General features: G+C 40.5%; 2 protein-coding genes and 1 long non-coding RNA gene across 6 annotated transcripts in view; 2 read left to right on the top strand and 1 right to left on the bottom strand.

Annotated features, from left to right (window-relative positions):
* Nucleotides 1-15958, bottom strand: part of su(r) (dihydropyrimidine dehydrogenase su(r)) — a 28697-nt gene extending 12739 nt beyond the window's left edge. For 2 of the 3 annotated variants that reach the window (XR_002681449.2, XM_022836281.2), the window contains exons 1-10: nt 15825-15958; nt 12473-12583; nt 8221-8303; nt 7851-7938; nt 7448-7627; nt 6991-7163; nt 6445-6611; nt 5921-6045; nt 5539-5694; nt 5011-5224 (exon numbers count right to left, since the gene is read on the bottom strand). Coding sequence is in view for 2 of the 3 variants with exons in the window: in XM_022836281.2 (XP_022692016.1) it covers nt 5011-5224; nt 5539-5694; nt 5921-6045; nt 6445-6611; nt 6991-7163; nt 7448-7627; nt 7851-7938; nt 8221-8303; nt 12473-12583; nt 15825-15875 (1348 nt within the window). In the remaining variant the exon portion in view is untranslated. Of the gene's footprint in view, nt 1-5010; nt 5225-5538; nt 5695-5920; nt 6046-6444; nt 6612-6990; nt 7164-7447; nt 7628-7831; nt 7939-8220; nt 8304-12472; nt 12584-15824 lie in introns of those variants that run through there. The other variant, XM_022836283.2, reaches the window with a different exon arrangement.
* LOC111262199 (uncharacterized) lies at nt 1970-4829 on the top strand. The gene is made up of 4 exons (XM_022836284.2): nt 1970-2120; nt 2515-2799; nt 3343-4062; nt 4269-4829. The coding sequence occupies exons 2-4, from the start codon at nt 2523-2525 to the stop codon at nt 4382-4384; spliced, it is 1113 nt and encodes a 370-aa protein (XP_022692019.1). The 5' UTR covers nt 1970-2120; nt 2515-2522; the 3' UTR covers nt 4385-4829.
* Nucleotides 15959-16244: 286 nt separating the features above from the next.
* LOC111262200 (uncharacterized) lies at nt 16245-19485 on the top strand. 2 transcript variants are annotated; one of them, XR_002681451.2, is made up of 3 exons: nt 16245-16376; nt 17424-17485; nt 19395-19485. It is a non-coding gene; the product is annotated as an uncharacterized LOC111262200 (long non-coding RNA). The 2 variants fall into 2 exon arrangements; XR_002681450.2 differs by lacking the exon at nt 19395-19485 and having other exon boundaries at nt 17424-18558.
* The last annotated feature ends 2 nt before the right edge of the window (nt 19486-19487 follow it).

Raw genomic sequence — 19487 nt, 5'->3', positions numbered from 1 at the left:
TCGAGTTGAGGACTTACAACAAATGCCATTGTAGCTCACTGATAGATCAAGGAGAGCGCTTTCGAACGGCGTGCCAAAAATAAAGAACAAGGTAAGAAAAACACAGAGGATATATATATCACTCGAGCATGAAATCGCGGTTGAAATAAAACGCGTATAAACGCGTGTTGGCTCAATTCGGAAGCTATGCTGCACTGATAATATAACCTTATATATATATATATATATATATAGATATATAAGCTTTGTTGCAAGTCAACTATTTGTCTCAAATTGATCATATATGACCACTTTACCTAATTTGTTTTATTTGTTATAACTTGACTGTTAAGCTCTGTTTGGATTTTCTATAACTATTATAAAGTTTATAAGTTACTTTTTTTTTAATAATTTTAAAAAAGTTGAACAGCTCGTTTACGTTTTTACAACAGCTTGAAATTGACCTCTCCTGACCGACAGTAGCGTTTCACAGTCCATATGTTAGATATCCAACCCCTTTTATATTGGTGAGCGAATCTAACACGTGTACCTTTAATCTGACGACCACGGTTCTACAGTTGTATTAAGCTACGATGTTGTATGCCCGACGATAATCCCCCATGTTCTCTGACAGACAACGTTTTCTATTAAAACACTCCTCAATGGCTTAGGACTTCGGTTTCTATTCGTAATTAGTGACGACACATTTAACTGGACTTGCATGACCTCTGTTCAATATGTTTGTCCTATTATTCCGTGCGTTGCTACATGCTACCTAGCTCCCAAATGGAATCAACTGAAGTGGCCTGCTCCCATTATTTAATCAATTGATGAGTCAATGCATGTTGGAATCACTGTGTCACCTTCAAATGCATATCATTATAGCATCAATGATATGTAGATGATAGTCTGGCGATACAAACTGTGCCGATACATTCTCGACAGGGGCGGTGATGGCATCAATCTGTCACTTCTGGGAGACCTAACAGAGCTCTGCAGGAGGAAAAAAGCTAACTATCCCATTGAATATATACACATATATCTCAATAGAATACTTAATAGATGAATTTACTTTTGTTTAGCTTTAGCGTGGCAGCTATTTGTCATAGATGGAAAACGTTTCCTTGTAGCTTCCCCACCGCAATATTTGAGCAATGACAGCTATAAAATGTCGTAATGAAGCATGAATGAGAAGACCAACGTTGCTTAGGTCTGCATCCGCCCATGAAGACCTATTCCTAGAAGTGCTTAGCGAGCAAAATCTGCTAATATTCGTAGAATTAATTAAAATTGAATCAGATATGGCTTGTCGAACCCTGTTTTACCAGCGTCCGAAAAATACATGCTGTTCGCAAGCTTTGCGGTCTCCTTTTAGAAGTAATCGTTTGCTAAAGTTGCTATTTTTTATTGTATTACGAGTTTGTTACGTATGTTGCGCGTGCTCTTCGTTTAAGGGTTCTGCGATTGATTCAGCCACTTTTAGCATGGTTAATTTACGTAGTGTACATCTAATTTCTTTACGGGACCATTATGGAACATCCGTCGGCAAAGTACGATATTATTTCTTGTCTTTTTTTTTTGATAAGGAGCAAGGTCTTCACGGTGACCCACATATCCGTGGCCAACTTCTTCCCCCTGTTTTTCATTTGATCTTCGTCGGTTTCTGCATCTCGCGGATGGCGGAGCTTGCCAGAAGCAGACGTTCTCGAAACTGGTATAGTGAATTAGCTTTTTTCGCTGGTGCTCGGCTGTGGTCGGCAGCGTGCGAAATGTGGAAAGTGTGTCTGCGGTTCCGTTGCGCCTCGAACTTTTATGATGAGACCCTTTTGGTGGCGGATGCTGCCGCTGCTATTTCTGTTACGGCCACCGTCGCTGCCGTCGTCGCGAAAGAACTGCAGAACGGAGGAAGTGCAGTGAACCGATGCTTCGTCTCTCACCCTCGCCCTCATTCAGAAGGAGAAGCCACCGCGAGTGACTTCTACCAAAACTGGGTCCGGGCTCCGAACCACAGTACCAGGCAGTTTGAGTGACCCAGCGCTGCAGTCCGCTGCTCCCGCAACGATCGACAGCCGCAGCAGGCACTTGCCAGCCAAGAGTTCGACGTAACACTTTCTGTAGTGTGGTACAGTCCAATTTAGCAGGTGAGGAAGATTTGAGGTGTATTGGTAACTACGTCAAACAGTGTTATTAGTGACTTCGAAGGATACTTCCACGTTAGTGATACCGTAGAAATTGACACAGGCAATCCTTGCAGGAATCGAGCAAAACCATTTTTGCAAAAATTGTAAACAAGCCGTATTTTCGCCCCAGGCAGCAGACACTTTATTTTGAAACGCCTTATGTGAGGGGGATATGTGCTGTGTGCATTTGTTTCAAACGGCATCCTGCAAAGAATGATCAAATCCTGTTTTACTTTGATTATCTCCTTAGTTCCAGTCCAGGTCTTTAGCTATCTGCATAGAGGAGTCCCGCTCTCCAGAAGGGCTGTGACGATTTATATCGGCTACCGTTCTCTACACATATTTTCATTTGCAGCGTCCGTCATGCGCGGCATCTTGGTGTCGTGCGCCGCTCTGGCTTTTCTCGCGGTAGGCGTATGGGGACAAAGTTCATCAGGTTCGGGAAGCGGCATTTTCGGCACTCAAACTGCCCTTCGACCACAATCCATCACAGGACTTATTAACTTATTACGGTACCAAAACCAGCCGTGCGAAGGACGCAATAACCAAAATGGAACCTGTCTTGGCGAGCAAGATTGCGTGGACCGCAAAGGAACGGAAGTCAACCGTTGTGCCAACGGATTCGGAGTCTGTTGTTACGGTAAGATTCCTTACGCGTCGATGATCGGACTCAGTCTTATTTCTTTCCAGTTTCAAGTCTATGCCTCATGTAATGTGTGTACTAACTGCACTCCTTCCCCTGTAACATTATTGGTGGCATGCTTACCTTTGCTGGGCTTTTTCATATAAAATTCTTTGACTTATGGAGGACTGTTTTTCGTCAAGCGACAAGATATGTATCTGCGACCACCCGCCGAAATGACCCACATCGGCCGGCGGTCAAGAAAAGTGGAACTGTTATCGTTCACAAACGACAAGAGCAAGAAAAAGAAAAATAAAAACCGATATTTGGTTGACGCCCGTCACCTATTTCGAGCGTTCCGTTTTTGCCGTCTTCATGAAGAGCCGACCAAGCGGGTCAGACACGGGTCACCAACCACGACGGGTACGAGGTATTTTACACCGCTCGCCCAGAAATTAGCGCTACAGAGCGATGGCCTAAGCAGACCATTACACCCTTTTGGCTTTATGGCAGCGAACGATTATTAACCACTTCGCGATGTGTTGTCTATTTTCATCACAGTGTCCTTTACGTGCGGTAAATCGACATCGAACAACGAGACGGAGTTCGTCAACCCACACTATCCGAACGGCGAAAATGGGACTGATACGTGCCAGGTAACCATTGAGAAGCAGCCGAATGTGTGCCAGCTGCGTTTGGACTTCCTCGAATTCTCACTGGCCCAACCCGACGAGAACGGCCAGTGCATTACCGACTCGTTCATGGTGCGTACCACTGTCGGCGAACGCCTACCCATTCTTTGCGGAGAGAACGCCGGCTTACATCTCTACGTTGACATGGGCCGCAGCAGTGGAAACCCGGTCGTACTTTCCGTCGTTAGTAATGGCGCCATTATGCTTCGTCGCTGGCGTATTCGTATATCAATGATTCAATGCAATTCGCTTGATATCGCCCCGGCTGGCTGTCTTCTCTATTATCGTAGTCCGCAAGCTATTGTACGTTCATTCAATTATGGACCTAAGGTAGATAATAGAGTTCGTTACTTAAGCAACCTGCGTTACTCAATTTGTATTCGCGTCGAGGAGAACTTTTGTTCCATTAAATGGGAAACGGAGACCAACAATTCGTTTTCGTGGGGTAAGCCCATTCTGAACGGAGCTTCTGGCCCCGAGTGCAATGTCGACGATTTCATTGGTATCGATAGTGGCTCAACCCTAGGAGAGGGTCCTGGACAAGATAGGTTCTGCGGTGCAATGCTTGGAGAAGACAACGTTATTATATGTAAGTAACATCCGTGCTGTTTTTGTCAAAGTGTTTTTTGGTGCCACTGCATCATGACGTCACATATATTTGTACCCATGGTCCAATGATACAATTCTATTGTTGGAAGATCATGAGGCAGTCTATTCAGGAAATACGTAGCTAGCCTTCATATGAGACTCTTCATATTTTAAATTAGTTTTTGTCAAAACGTTTTTTTGTTTCAGCTCATAGCAAACCTTTTTTGCTGAAGGTTAAATCAAACCATGCCGCTTCCGATAACGCTGCCAACGGCCAGTACGGCTTCTCGCTTAGATACACTCAGCTACCTTGTGTCATCTAGTGAGGTAGGCCAAGATCACTGTCTGTTAGAGGGTATTAGGAAAAGAAATCAATGATTTCAACTATTTCATTGCCTCATCCGAAGTCGTGTTTATTTCGCAACTTCACGTGCTTTAAATTCGCCAAAATTTGACGCGGTTATCGCGTCAGTGACCTGCTATCTCGACAAGGATCACCGGTTCACGAAATACGGACGGATCCAACCCTATATGAAATGTCAAGTGTAAAATATGAGCCCGAACACAGTTGAAGGACTGATCACATCTCATTGAGCAAACAAATGTCATCCCAACGCAACAAGAACAGGGATATCATCCAGTCGCCATCGGGGAAATTTAATTAAAAACGTGAATGAACTAGTGTAGCGTATTTATTATTACAAACATGTGCTAAATATTATGTAATTATAATAATGATAATAAAAAGAAAAGTAATAAACTTGTTAACAGATAAATCTTTTATCAGGTATCTCCGTCAGGTCAAGTAGGCTGCGCGCCATAAACTATCCACTGGGCAAATACGATCGCGGCAGATTTCAGACCTTTGCAAAGAACGAACTGTTTTGACTGTCGGGCAAAGGACCAGTATCTTATTTGCTCTGATTACTCAGAGACTTGACAAGCTCACCGTCTTTGTCACTGAGCGTAGATCCAAAAGCCGATATAATGTAGTTGCACTTAAGACGAACCGTCTGCTCTTCATCTTCGACCCACGAACCGTCGTCAAGTTGTTCAGTACGGCAAAACAGAATTGATTTCAAGCGGCCATTCGGATGGCGTTCCACCGACCGCGGCGCCATGAATGGTAGAAATTCGCATGATTCCATTTTTGCTAATTCCATCTACATTTAGGAAGAAATTAGAAAATGAATTAGTATCTATGTCTTTAGGGTTTTCTACGTAGATGTTCATTTTTTTCCTAGAGCTGCACATAATGATTCGACTTAGCTACCTAACTTCTAGTTAGGTAAAGCGCATTGCAAAACGTCTAAGTACAAGATATGTGCAGATTCGGCACGTAAAACGCCTAAAATGACATCAAGAGATCTATCTTCTAACTTATTTTTTTGCACAGTTCTATTGTTTTTCAAAAATAATTCATGTAAGTTTTTCGAAAGAAGGGAGTCACATACAAAAAAAATCTGCTCAAATTTACCTCTTCAGGAACAGCGCGCACATTATTGAAACCTTTACGGAAGACGACAAAGACCCGCTTAGCTCCACATCGTAGAGCAGACGTAGCGCAGTCGAAGGCTGTATCGCCCGCCCCCAAAACAACCACCGTTCCGCTCAATGGCGGTAATTTTTGGCTCTAGAATATAAAGTGTAACCGATAAGAAACAAGATTTAGATGACGTCTGAGATGAACATGTGGCCACGTAAACACCATATGCGTTTGTATTTTTGTTAGATAGAAAAAATGAGGGGAATAGGCACGTACGACAGGTACGTATATGGCTCATCCTCGTATTGTTTGAAAACAAGTTAAGGTACACTAGTCTGTCAAATTAACTTCAAGACGTGTTTGAAGGGTCTACCTTGCATGCGCACATTCCTGGTTTGCTTCCAGCTGCAACGAGATAGAGGAAATCCTTGGACGAATAGTAGCCACTTTCAACGTCCAGACCATCGAATATCGGAATATATTTTGGGTCCGGCAGCCCTATAAACAAAAAAAAATCCATGTTTGTCATATGTCTTTTGTTTATAGTTTTTTTATTTACCGATTATCTTCACTTGGATCCCAAACAATTGTAAAAGGAAGTGAAGCGAACTTAGGAAAAAAATATAAAACTAAAATAGTGTGAAAAATCTAATATTCTATCGGATGAGCATTTCAGTTAAGCTATGGTTGTTATTCTATAACATTCATAAGTTATGTACAGAGTCTGTGGTTCGTGCTGTCGCTAACATTGCATCCAGATCCGGTGTTATTTTAGCAAAAGATAAGTTAATTGAAGTGGCGATCTAAGCGAACCGGGCTGTTAAGAATAACAAGAGGAACGAACGCTAAATCAAAATATAGAAATTTGTATATTTTCTCACGTTTTCGTAAACTTACCAATTCCAACGAACACGGCTGTATAGCCTTCGTCTTTTAGTGACTGGATACTGTAATCTTTGCCAAGTTCCTTGTTAAATTCAACTTTAACCCCAAGGTCTCTTACTAACTGCAGCTCGAACGCCACAACTTTAAATGGTAGTCGATACTGTGGAATTTCTGCAGAGCTGGAATTGGGCATTAAAGCTTCTTTTTATGTAATTGTTCTGTCCTACTACGATAACGTGTGCCGCACAGCAATGTATGTGAACTTTTTTTTTTCTCTCTAGGCATAATTAGCGCTTAATAAAGCTAAATAAGGCAAGGATAAAACAGAGAAGACTACTTTATCTGAAACCAATGTTCAATGGCTTGTCGCTTGTTGAATATTATAATGGCTTCTCAGATGGCATCACGCGAAAAAAATAACGTTGCCGGAAGGCTAGCAAAAAAACTACCCAACGAATACGAAAGCATACTAAATATACAGCCGAAAGGTATCGCTTCCTTCAGACCCGTTTTAAAGCTTCAGTCAGTTTCTGTGACGGTGTCCTTAGGTAAGAGTACCTGAGTCCTCCGAAGTAAGAGTGTTTTTCGAAGATCGTTAAGTTAGAGTAACCCATTCTAGCTAGAAATGTAGCGCACGACATAGATGCTGGACCACAACCAATTAGAGCTATCTTCGATTTGTATGAGTTGGGCAGATTCGTCGGTAGATCGGGCGGAAGCACTTGTGGTACCTTTTGATAACATGCATGTAGATAACACGTGATCGGATTAGTAAATTATCGAAAGGCATACACATTTAGTTTACGTAAATTTGCACCAGAACGTTTGCGTTCTACAACTAACAAGGAGTTTCAGTTCAAGTTTTGCTATCGTTATCATTACGCTATGTCTGCATCACATTTTGCCGATAACTGTTTATTAGTCAACCATTCGAAGAGAAGAACGGCGTAATTTTAACAGGATAATGAATTATGGAGATGCTGCATATTGTATGCATACTCTTGGGGTAAATTACCTTCATGCGACGGAATACGTCGGTAGCAAACTGTTGCAATCCTCCTATATTTATGGGTCCTTCTTCTGTAGCATAGAGGTTGCAACCACCGACGCAAAGATCTGATGTTGGACAGACCATTCCGCAGGTCAAGCCGAGAGGATTATCCGAGAATATTTGTTTTGCGGCGCCATAATAGTTCTACTCAAGTGCAAGAAAAAAAAAATAATAAAATTATAATCTCGGAAACGATGTTCGATCTTTAAGTTCGTAGAGCTAAATCAACCTTTTAAGGACCTAACAAAAACAAGAAATTCAATAAATTAAAGATATTATTATTTTTCAATACCTTTTTTCAGAAAACCTCGATACATTGAGAAATCACTGCATACATAGTTAATTCACCTTTTGATGGGAGACATACTTTATTAGCGATGCAACTTATAAAGTGCTTAATGTCCAGCTGCGTAGGGCAGCTCTTCTGGCATGGGGCATCAGCACATTTCAAGCACCTTCAGATGAAATAATAACGAGACATCAGTAAAATACTCTAAAAGATTACAATATTTAAGTTCCCTTCTAATTCTATTTTTTAAATTTGAACTTCGAAAAATTCTAATGCTAAAACCTAGGCAAATTTGGTTTACGTCGAAAAATTGCTCCGAAATATGCGAAATGAATAACGGCCCATCGAACGCTTTAGAACGCCTTTTAATACCGTTTATATACAGGTGTGAATTGCTTGCTAACCATAAGAAAATTCTACAGGTAGCAGCATGTCATACAGAACGCACCTCCAAGCCTCCTTAAGAGCTCCTCGTTCGGATAATGTCGTAAGTTTTATGTCGTCGAAGTCTTTCTCCAAAGGTTTACACTCCTACAAACAAATTGGTTTTGTAAGCAATTGTAAAATGAATAGGATCTAAAAAATAAAAAGAGCAGATATTTTTTTGTATTCCGTATCATTTGCTGAAATAAAATTCTGTGTATCCTTTATGACCTCAAAAGTCTTACGCCAACTCTTAATGATCGGGCTACGTTGTTTAGGCAGCTCATGCGCATCTCTTGAAATGCGCAATAAAGACCACAAACATGCGACTATCGCTAGTTCAACATTAAAAAAATAGTTGACATATGATTAGCACGCCGTTTCGTAAGTTTGTTGTGGAAACCCCCAGTTAAGTCTGGCAAGACCCACCCGTGTTAGACCCATCCATGATGCTATACCGAAGAGTTAAATGAGAAAAAAAAATCCTAACAATATTCACTGAGAGGGTTTTTTTCGGTAACAGTTAAAAAAATTTAGGCGAATCTCATGCAAAACATGTTGTTACTTTTATAGGCAGATATAAAGATTTTTGCGCCTACTTTTGGATAGTCGTCCTAAGAGGGTCGAGTTGTTATCTTATTGGGGGTGTCTAATCGATGGACTATTGATCGGTAGTTTAGGCAGGTCTACCATATTTACTGTTTGAGAATCCCATCCTTGACCAGCTTCCGAATTACCTGACAAAGCACGATCGTAACGACAATATCAACATGGTTCTTGGAAAGCTTGGCTCTATGCTATCTAGTTGGTTTCAATCTAAACAAAGCAGTGGTGTGCCATTATGTATACTGCTAACATGCGTTCGATATAGTGAGCCGCAAACTATTACTACGAAAGTTAAAGATCTATTATAAGTCTGTGAGGTAGATAGGACTACTTTCAAAACAGGCCCTTTAGGTTAGAATGAATTCGAAACCAAGCAGTATCTTACTACCTTTTCTACAAATAAGGACTTTACAGCGCGATGATCTTGAAAAAACTATGTCCGACGGAATATAGTGTATGAGCTGATGATTTAAAAATTCACACACTCATAGAAGACAGACATGGCATCAGTAAACCGCAAAAAAAACAACTGATTGTGTCTGAAAATGATGCCAGCCTCCGTAACTCTGCGTTCCCTTGGTCCCTGATATTTGTTACGACAAGTTAAGCGTTTACTGTTCATATAGAAAAAATTGTAACATTTGCTATTAAAGACTGTAATGCCATTGGTCGATACCTTGTCATGAAGAGACCTGTGCTTTGCATCCAAATCCAGCAAAATTTTCTTATTGCTGTGAAATAGTGTAGCCCTACTTAATTAAAACATTATAGCATTTGCGAAAGTACAATCGAAGTTTTTCAAGTGGACGGAAGTACAATGTTGTACGTAATATGTTTGTTCATAAACCTATACGGGGACACCTGCAAAAGTAAACCAGCCTTAATATTTATCACAAGAACTTAGGTTCCATTTTTCGTACAAATAATTCCAGGATCCAATCGCATGATATTACACAAAAACATTATAATCATTCACCCATGGCGAGTGCTGCGCCCATTTAGGCACACGTACTCTTTGTACACTACAGTATCTAAGAAATACTTTTATCTTTGAGCATTTGAATTTTTCTGTTCGAAAAATAAAAAAAAAATGCCACTCACTAATTAATTTCCACTGGAATCCATTTAATAAGCGACAAACGATTACTTACTACCATAAAGTCAAAAATAACCGTTAATCGTGGTTGAAGGCGCAGTATCGATAAAGATTTGACTATATTACTGAAGATTGCAAAGATGGGCTTTAATAAATCGTATGCTATGTGCGATCTAATCAGGCGTAGGCTTGCACGACTGCGGCCGCTGCACGGCCGGTACTAGGCAAGTACTGGATTTCGAATTTCGCGCCCTTAACCTGCTAATTTTTTACAGCACCTGGATGGAAGCGAGGACACCAAAAAGGTTACTCAAAAAAACTTATTTTACCGTGGCAATAAGACTGAAAAGAAAACAGGTGAAGCAATCATTTAAGAAGGCCAAAACTGTATGTCGAATAAGTTAATGCGGTTCTTTAGTTACATTTTAAGTAAGTACATTTTGCAATAAACGTAATTTCGAATTTTACGTGGCTCGAATAAATAATAATGATTCACTTTCGTACGAATCTGTTGTATTTTGTTTGTCATATATATATAAATACTTCAAAAACGTATTTTATGACAGTATTGGACGGGTTTTTGGTTTTCACCGTCGAATGCGTGTAAGCCATGATAGCCACGTAACTACAGTATGTCTACTAAAAAACGTTGATTGAAAATGATTCCGCTTTAACTCCCACGTGCCCTATGATAATTACTATAGCTATTACTGGTCCAGTAGCGTACGAGCGACGGTCGCTAGTGTCGCGATCGCGAAGGCCTGCGCCTGAGCTTAATTCGATAGACCTGCCATATCTTGCAAAAAAATGACGCAAGCTTATGGTCGTAAGAAGCTCAAGCAATGCAGCATTGAAACACTGCGTAAAGTGCAGTAAGTGAGGAACTCACTTCTTTGCTATTTGAACGTGCTAAAAAACATCACCCTAGTGATGTGTTTCTTGTACACCTTTTTACATTAGGTTGCGTGACATATGAAGTACTACTATATTGATAATGCCATATTCCCTGAACGTCCACCTGTAATTCTTAGGTGACTGTTAAAGTGACGTCGACATTAACGTATAAGTACGCTACTGATACGTTTATTTAACATATTTTGAATAATAATAAAACACTTAAGGTATAACCTTATAGCTCAGTCATGGTGCCCCGTAGGTATGGCATGGCAACTTTGTTTAACTAATACAGAAGGATAAGACGAACATTACATTTGTCGTGTTACCAAAAGCATTTAAAAGCTCTCGATCAATCGATTGGTAGCGAGCTGCGCGTTTGTAGTAAAATTATTTGAGACACAAATGTGGTAAAATCTTCTGTATATTCATACTACAACTATTTATCTATTCAACTACCCAGTTCATGAAATTCGTCCGTTCATCTAAACTGTTTTTAGACGCAATTTTAGTTTCTTCGATAGACGATAAGAACGAATAACGCAAACAAGCGTTTCAACACCGCGAGAAACAATAGCCATAGGCGATATGCAGCAGATTCGCTATTGTGTATTTTACAAAAACACGACATATAAACACGACACAAACTTGTCGCCGTCCACGACTGATACGCAAACAAGTTGTAACGCCACCATTGCGAGTACCTGTGACGCGGTTCATAACAACTAAGTTATTCAAATGTAAACAAACCTTGAACTGTACCACACTGGTGTTAAGCTAGGTAAACATATCCGTGCCGGTTCGTATACGCCACAAAAAAAACTTTTTCCTTTAAATCTTTCCTTTTCATTTTCATTATCATGTCGAAACGTATGCATTTCTTTGTATGTATAAAATTCTTGTAGACTTAGTTTCTTTTCAAGTAAATGCTACAGTGAGGCAAACGGTGATTCGGTCTCTTATTCGTGAGTTTTAATAAACACTTGCCTCTGTAGGGATCAAATAAGCTTTCCTCATATGTTGGTATTGGCATATTTTACCAGTTGACGAAAAATCTCGTCCACCTGCTGAGGGCCGCCGCTGAATAGTTACCGTCCTTAAACAGTACCGCTCTCAAAAACGAAAAAGCAGACAGACGAGAAAGACGCGATTGAAGACACTTTTTACTTTAACGGTGGCAAGCAATACATAATAGCACTACGTGTGGCGCGCGGCAATCTCATCTAAACAATCCTTGCTACTGACACCATTTCGGCATCGCAAGATGAGAAGTACTGATAGCCTATCTGGCTCGACCAATAGCAGCAGTGGTAATTATTCCAGCAGCGTCGAAGTTAACACTTCAAACGTTTACCTGAGTAATTGTCGTCTTATTCTACGCGTAGCTTTGTCTGATTTTCGTCTGCAATAAATCAACACTTTGACTAGCGACCACTGTAATAATTCCTTTTACATCACTCGTAAAGTGGTTTAATTTCTTTAGGACTAAGGGTTTTTCGTCGTCACTGAAGGATCCTAATTAATAATCTGTCGTATCTAGCTAGGTTTGCCCTGTCGCAAAACACTAAGAAGAAGGGGTGTCCTTAGTAGCAATCAATCGAAAGGCCTAATACTTTGTAAGAATTTTATGCATTTGATGCTTTCGGTTATGAAAAAAAAATAAAACACCGATACTACAAACCTTGCATTTGCTGTCCTCGTTTCGCTTCCAGTGTGCCTTGTTGATTCTCGTCTGAGCGCTAGGTACCAAATTGGCAAAATGTTTGACTTTTGGATTTAGAGCCAAAATATTCTGGAATACAGAAAAGTCGGTTAAATGCTTGTACATATGGTGCAAGCAAATCTTGTTAGGTGAGCATATAACTGGTTACACAGAAAACTTTCACATTTATTTCAGAATTCACTCATTTCTACAATGTGCTACTTGCTAATTTATGTTTAACAGCATAAATCGTACGAGATACCTTTTGCTAAAAATATATTGCACTAATGCGAAATGCGCCGTTCTCGCACATCTGCTTGCTATTCCAATTTTAAGATACTGGGTAGCCCACAAATAAGTCCAGATTTAATCAGGAACAAAGAGTTTAGAGCTGAGATCGAAGTAGATTGTCGATTGCGGCAAGTGAAGTGTTGTCTTCATTAAACTAGTATTTGCCCGATTTTCTCATCTTCCTTTTATCTCTATATCTACATGCATTGTTTGTACGTTATTCCTATATAACGATCAAGCGTGTCACTGACCCGGAAGCAGAAGTTTAGCTAGAGCTCAGGCTTTGAGTGCAGGTGGGCGACACGTTGGTTCGGGTTCGGATATAGGCGGACAAGCTTCGTTTCGAGGTGAGAGCCAGAATGTCAGCTTAACGGCGGCGCCGGATGTTCGTCGACTCGAGACGTAGGAAAACTTTACTAATTCGAACAACTTTTAACTTCTACTCTATTTTGCCTAGTCTGTCTAGTTTGTTAGTTTCCGTAAAGGAAATTAAGAAACTAGTCTGGAATATCCTTCCTCTGTGAGGCCCATATGGTGGAGACGATATGGCTTACGAAGTTCATCAACGGCATTTTGCAACTGGAAGATGCACACGGCCCCGGTCGGCCATTCAAGGCCGATGAAGATCGTCTTTAAAAGAAAACAGCGAACAGACAGCTTGCGAAATGGTTGGAGAGGGTGAACCGCAGTCGTATCACTAATTGAAGGTATTTTAAGTTTTTAGAATGAACTCAAATATTAGAAGTTAAGCGAAAGCCTTTAGCCTCTCATAGGGAATGACAGCTTTGTACGCAGGATTGTCACGCATGATGACAAGTGGTACTTCTACGCCGATATGAAGCTAGGAAAGGAACGTGTGGTTCCTGTAGAAACGCTTAAGGTCAGAGTTAAATCTGATCTTTACACTGAAAAGGCCATGATTGGCGTTTGATGGCCTTAGAAAGACTTTGTATTCCTATATATATATATATATATATATATATATATATATATAAAGAAACGGAACAAAAATGGTCCAAAAGAGCAACGGCGAACTCATAGTAAACAAATTCGAATTGCTCTAAGCTACGATTTAGTTTCCTCAAATCTAACAAGTGTCTACTAGTTCCGCGTATATGTACCTTTAATAAATTTGTAGAAATTATGGCACTTAGCATTAAATTTATGGAGGTAATTTCATGATGACTAGCTCTGATTGCAGTTGTTACATGGGACGGAGCTGAAGTATTTAAAACGTACAATCCTCATGAGCACATATTGGCCAGACCTCATACAAATATTACAACGTATCAGTCATATATACACCTCATGCCGTTTAACCTCTTGCGGCTGTATTTCGAGACAAAGTAAAAGAGTACGTACAAGTGTTGGAGTCAGTATTGAGAAGAAATCTGAATGATTCCATAACAGGTTACTAATTAACACATTCTGTTAACTAGCATGTTTTTTGCGCATGAATAATGTTTATCTACTTACATACAACTAAATCTTGTCCCATCTATAAGCCTATCGTTATTTAAATCTCAAATATGCCTGTGTCCTTGTATCTACATACTCATTTTTGGCCGGTATGTTATAAAGTCGCATGTTACTGCGAAGCTGGCAGATAGTAAGAATTTGAAAAAATCAGAGATACGACAGTTCAGAATGTTCGACTTCGCTACTCTTCGATGACAATGAAGACTTTTTCGTTTTTTTTTTTTTTATGTTTATGATTATGAACAACAGCAGCGAAGTATAACAAATACTGAAAGATGGCAGTGGATGGAAACTGCAAATTGGGCATTCAACGCTTATAAAACGAGAGGTGTAGCTTAATTGTAACTAGCTTTTTTGTCTCGGCTGCCGAAATAGTCGTAGAACACTTGAAAGAAGTTACGAACTAGCTTTGTTCCTGATTAGCAAATTGTTTTAATAGAAAATAGGTTTCCTATGCTTGTACATCTATTTGAACAAATCATGATTAGGATGGTTTCGTTTACTCATAGGAGAATATTAGGACAGTTCAGAAAGCCAATGGAAAGCGTCTATCATGGGAGGCCGTTGTGCTTCCAAACAGAGCTTTTGGGAGACGCTTTGCCATTAAAAAGTACCAGCACAGATCTACGCCTGCTCGAAGAGATCGGCAAACTTTTTTTATACAAAGAATACGTTCTCTTTGCAATGTATTGTGCTAGACCTCATGTGAACGTTATGTGGGCGTTTTCGAAAACCGTTCCGTTTCAGTTGATCGTTCTGTGACAACGTTCAAGTTTTTTTCCAGTTACCTAAGCTGCGTTTGTGTACCACTTGAGAGAGTCCTGCTTGTTGAGCAGGCTCTTTCTTAGTTTAGCTTTGCCTTGCTCTCACAGTACCGCCCTTTTTGATGCGACGATGAATCGAATAACATCGAAATTGAAAAACAAATGGCCTTGCAAACAAGGCTGCGCAGTAGTTATGAGATAAATTAAATCGAGTACCAAATTTCTACAATAAAGGACGGATTAGCATTAGATTCTGCGGACCAACTGCAGACATAGAAGTCTGTGACCAATGAACGAGGGAGCACAACGTTTGCCGTCCGATATCAAACAACAGACGAATATAATACCATTACAAATGAAACAGATGCTCCTTACAAATGATGCACGAAATATATTCAGAGTACAATAACCCAGACATGCGCACTGATCAAGAAAACCAGAAGCTTCTCGGTCTTCTACAGTCTGTTTAGCAGACACTATTGATGCTGGCTCGAAGTTTCGACCGAATTAAATACGTGGAGCATATTGTTTTAAAGCTAACTTTAGATGTAGAAATACAGGGCGCGGGTTTGACAGTCCCGCCTATTCTTTCGATTATGTCCACAAACAGCATTCCGCATATGAATGGAAATGATTTTTGCAAACGTTAGAAATAGAATTAATTTATTTAATTGCTTAGCAGAGGTAAACGTTTATCTGTACATTCATGAGCTTATCGGCTCGACCGCTTCAACTGTGTACGACCAGGTGAGGTGTCATCTCCGTAAATCCATTAATGCAGTTTGTGACGCACGTACCTCAATGTCGGGCGGGTCAACACTAAGTACTCCGTTGTTGATGGGCGCCATTGCGTTAATTTCCGGTTACGCCGGTGCTCGATTTACGCTAGTTCGCCTTATCCGTCAGCTTGCAGCTCAAAACAGTATGGGTCTGCTCCCAGCCGTTCTTTCAAAAGCTGACGAACGGCTGCGGAACAAGAGGAGGAGAGGACCCTGCAGTAGATCGGTGTGACACGGTTACCACTGCCGCGACCTCGGCTGCTATTGTACCTACCGACCGTCGCTAAACAACTCCGATAGCTCCACTGAATAGTTGGAAGCATAAACGGTGGAGCCGTCGAGACGTTTTGGACCAACTGTCGCGTATCACACAAACTTGACTCCTTAACAGCAACATATCAGAGGAAAAGTAGCAGAAGCCCTGCAAGTTATCAATTCATTACGGTTGTTAATAGAAGTTTACTGAAGGTAAACTATTACCACCACAAAAAACGACGAAAATAACGGAGCGTACGTGCTCTGTACTGCGGCTGTGTGTGAGACGATTGGCGAGGAGGCACACGGAGGAAGGTAAGGGCCGCTTCCACTGCATTTTGCCACCAGTCTACTTGATTAAAGAAAAATAGTGACATTAAGGGGCGGTGAGGCCTAGCCAAAATCCTTGTACGCTGTAATATTCGGTGAAATGACAGCGTACCATACAAAGATAGTTGGACATCACTTATAATGTCCAATTATCTTTAATATATAATCAGTTATTATAAGTACAGCAAAGCTAATCGTTTTATAACTGGGTCAGACGCAAATTTACTGCAACAGCCATTCTTATAAACCGTGTCATCGTACGTGGCTTCTGACTCATTTCCATAACCCGGTCTGATCGAGTCGAGAAACGCTAGTCATTCTATTGCCACTTATACAAAATACGCCATACTTCATAACGAGGCGCAGCGATACTAATTTCGACATATACCTTAGGGAGAATGCCAACAGTAAAAATTATCGTACTGCGCCTTGAACGAATGGTTTGTGATAGGAATAAAGTAGGCGATGAAAGCAGAATAAAGGCTGAAAACCTTGCACATACCTTTTTAATTACCTATGGTTTTCGATAAACTTCGAATGACCTGAACACGGCAAATATATATTAGTGAACTGCTGCTATCATCTGGCACGTACGTACGTACGTACGTACCTACCTACCTACCTACCTATGTAATACTACTATTCATCTAATCTCTACAAGAGGCATCCAGACGTTTTACCGGGCAGCGTGGTCTACGTGACTCACAGAATGTGAAAAGGAAGTGTTTAAACGTTAAAGAAGATCGTGTTGCCACACCGCTGGATAAGCGATACCGCAAAAATCTATATAACAATTTTCTCGGATATGTTGCGCTAAACTATTTGTGACCATTTTACTTATTCGAAGGCCATTGTCGGCTATTTCAGTAGACTGACAAGCAAATTGGATAAGCCAGCCCAAGTGTACGACAAACACAAACTTTGTGGAATCGCTTGGGACAACAACACATAAAAATCAAATTCAAAAACTATCTAGTAGAACATAAAGCTCTTCTACATTTTTTTAATCACTTTTTCTATATTTTGTTTTAGGATACGATGTACAAAGCAGCACTCTCTTCGGCGCTAGGGCCCGGGGAATGGATGATGGCCAGGTAAGAATTGGCTGTATGGTTCAATGAGCCCTTTGGTCTTCAGCCCCATTTCTGTGTTTTTACACAGAACACACAACGAACTATATATGCACAACAAAGCATCATCATCATCATCATCGTCGTCGTCGTCACTGCTTTGTCAATACAGTATATCACAAATGCGCCGATGAAAATAGAAATTTGTTTGTCCACTGCAAATTATCGTAACAATTAACAGCTTTGGGAATCTAGGGAGATTGGTTGCACCGTTATAAAAAAAAAACAGAACCCTTCGGCAAGGATAGCCACGCCTGTTGGTACATCGAGTTTTGGTTCTACCAGCGTGGTAGACCCTAATTGTCATTTGTGTGCTTACGAGAGTGCGAAGGGTTACGCACTCCCTTCTTCCTGTAGCTGTAATTAATTGTGTGATCAGTTCTCCTTTCGTCGAAAATTACACGAAGCCGTCGTGTAGAGTCGGCAAAGATATTTAATAAAGTAACTGGAATTCATGCGCAGCTCTTTCGTGAGAAATATAATCTTCGACGTGAAATAGGGATGAACATATTAATCATTAAAACCAAACTTTTTCTATAGCGTTTTGAGCACCCCCCTACTCCGAAAGTGCGTCTTCGCCGCTTGCTGGTCTACTCGTGGTAGAAAAATCACCGAAAGTAACTGAATCAAAGGGTAGGCCAGGTCCGATACCAAACGAATTTTGCTTGGAGGTAATAACATAATCACTCGACAAATTGTTAACGGCTAGAGCAACAGCCTCTGCTCATGCAGCGATTGTATCGCCTGACCAGTGGTCTTTAACAAATTTTTTTTTAGTATTGGTACAATTGCGAAGGACGGCAGCAATGTCTTGGAGGGAAGTGAATTAAGGCTCATGCCGCGGGTTCGACTATGGCGTGCTAAATGTCACTCTAATTTTTTGAGTGCCTCAAATAGTGTTGAACTGTACAATGTACTGCTCGATGTGGCCAAACGATATCCGTTGTCTGGCGAGGATAAGCAAGGAAGAAAGGCCTTTTGAAACAGCCATCCTTGAACCATGTTTGATTAAAGGAACGCGTCAGAATCGATGATAATAGAGTGTTTTTCTTAAAGTGTTTCATTTCTAGCTTTCATAAGTTTTACGAGTAGTAGTAAGACGAGTATAAACATTTCTGCTACGACGTGGAAATAGGTAGTACTGTGCTTCGGATTGTGGGGTTTTCCCTACACGACTTAGCTGATGAATGTTTCCTTGAACAATTCTGGTTTAGATGAAGCCCTTAAGCGTACCTTTATGTCCTATTACATTGCTATTTAGGATAAAAGGCCATTTGAATTTATCCTAACTTGTTTTATACAATGGTTATTTATATGAATAGTGTGTCAGGGTCATCTATGTGTGTGTTGACGTCTTAGTGAGCAGCTTTTGACAGAGTGGTAGCACTTCGCGCCAATGATGCCCTGGATCAGATATTTACATGTTCAGATGTTTAATCCGCTGCCGCTTTTCGTATTTAAGTTGAATGAATATATACATCCGCTTGAATATAGTGTGCATGTGCTAACTTTGCTATACAACCATATATATAACCATGCTCAGTGAGATTTACTTCGGCTAAATAGAAATTCAACATTAACGGTAAATCAGCATATGGTCGCGTCTTCAGCTGATGTCCCGATCATAAAATCGTTCATTTTCAGAGGGAATTTCTCGCCAACTTTTCGCATACGATACAATTTTTGTTGCATATAATGTTTCTGATAAATTTTCTGTTGAGATGCTTCAACATGGCCTGGATCTGTACAGATATTTGACTTTATTAAGATGACTAACATCTATAGAATCTATACATAATAGGGGCACTCCAAACAAACTACTGCGCCCTGTATATGATACACTAATTAAAAGTTGAAATGTCGTTCAATTTAGGTCTACTGCCAAGCAAAGGCTCTGGGCGGTTCACGTCGGTCAGCGCAAGCACGCAGTGTATATCTGCGAGCTTGTCACTCGAGGAGTCGCTTT

This window comes from Varroa jacobsoni, unplaced genomic scaffold, assembly GCF_002532875.2.
Source record: "Varroa jacobsoni isolate VJ856 unplaced genomic scaffold, vjacob_1.0 scaffold_634, whole genome shotgun sequence".
Classification (NCBI taxonomy): domain Eukaryota; kingdom Metazoa; phylum Arthropoda; class Arachnida; order Mesostigmata; family Varroidae; genus Varroa; species Varroa jacobsoni.
Note: the sequence above shows the minus strand (reverse complement) of the source record. Positions and strands in the feature narration are given on the sequence as shown.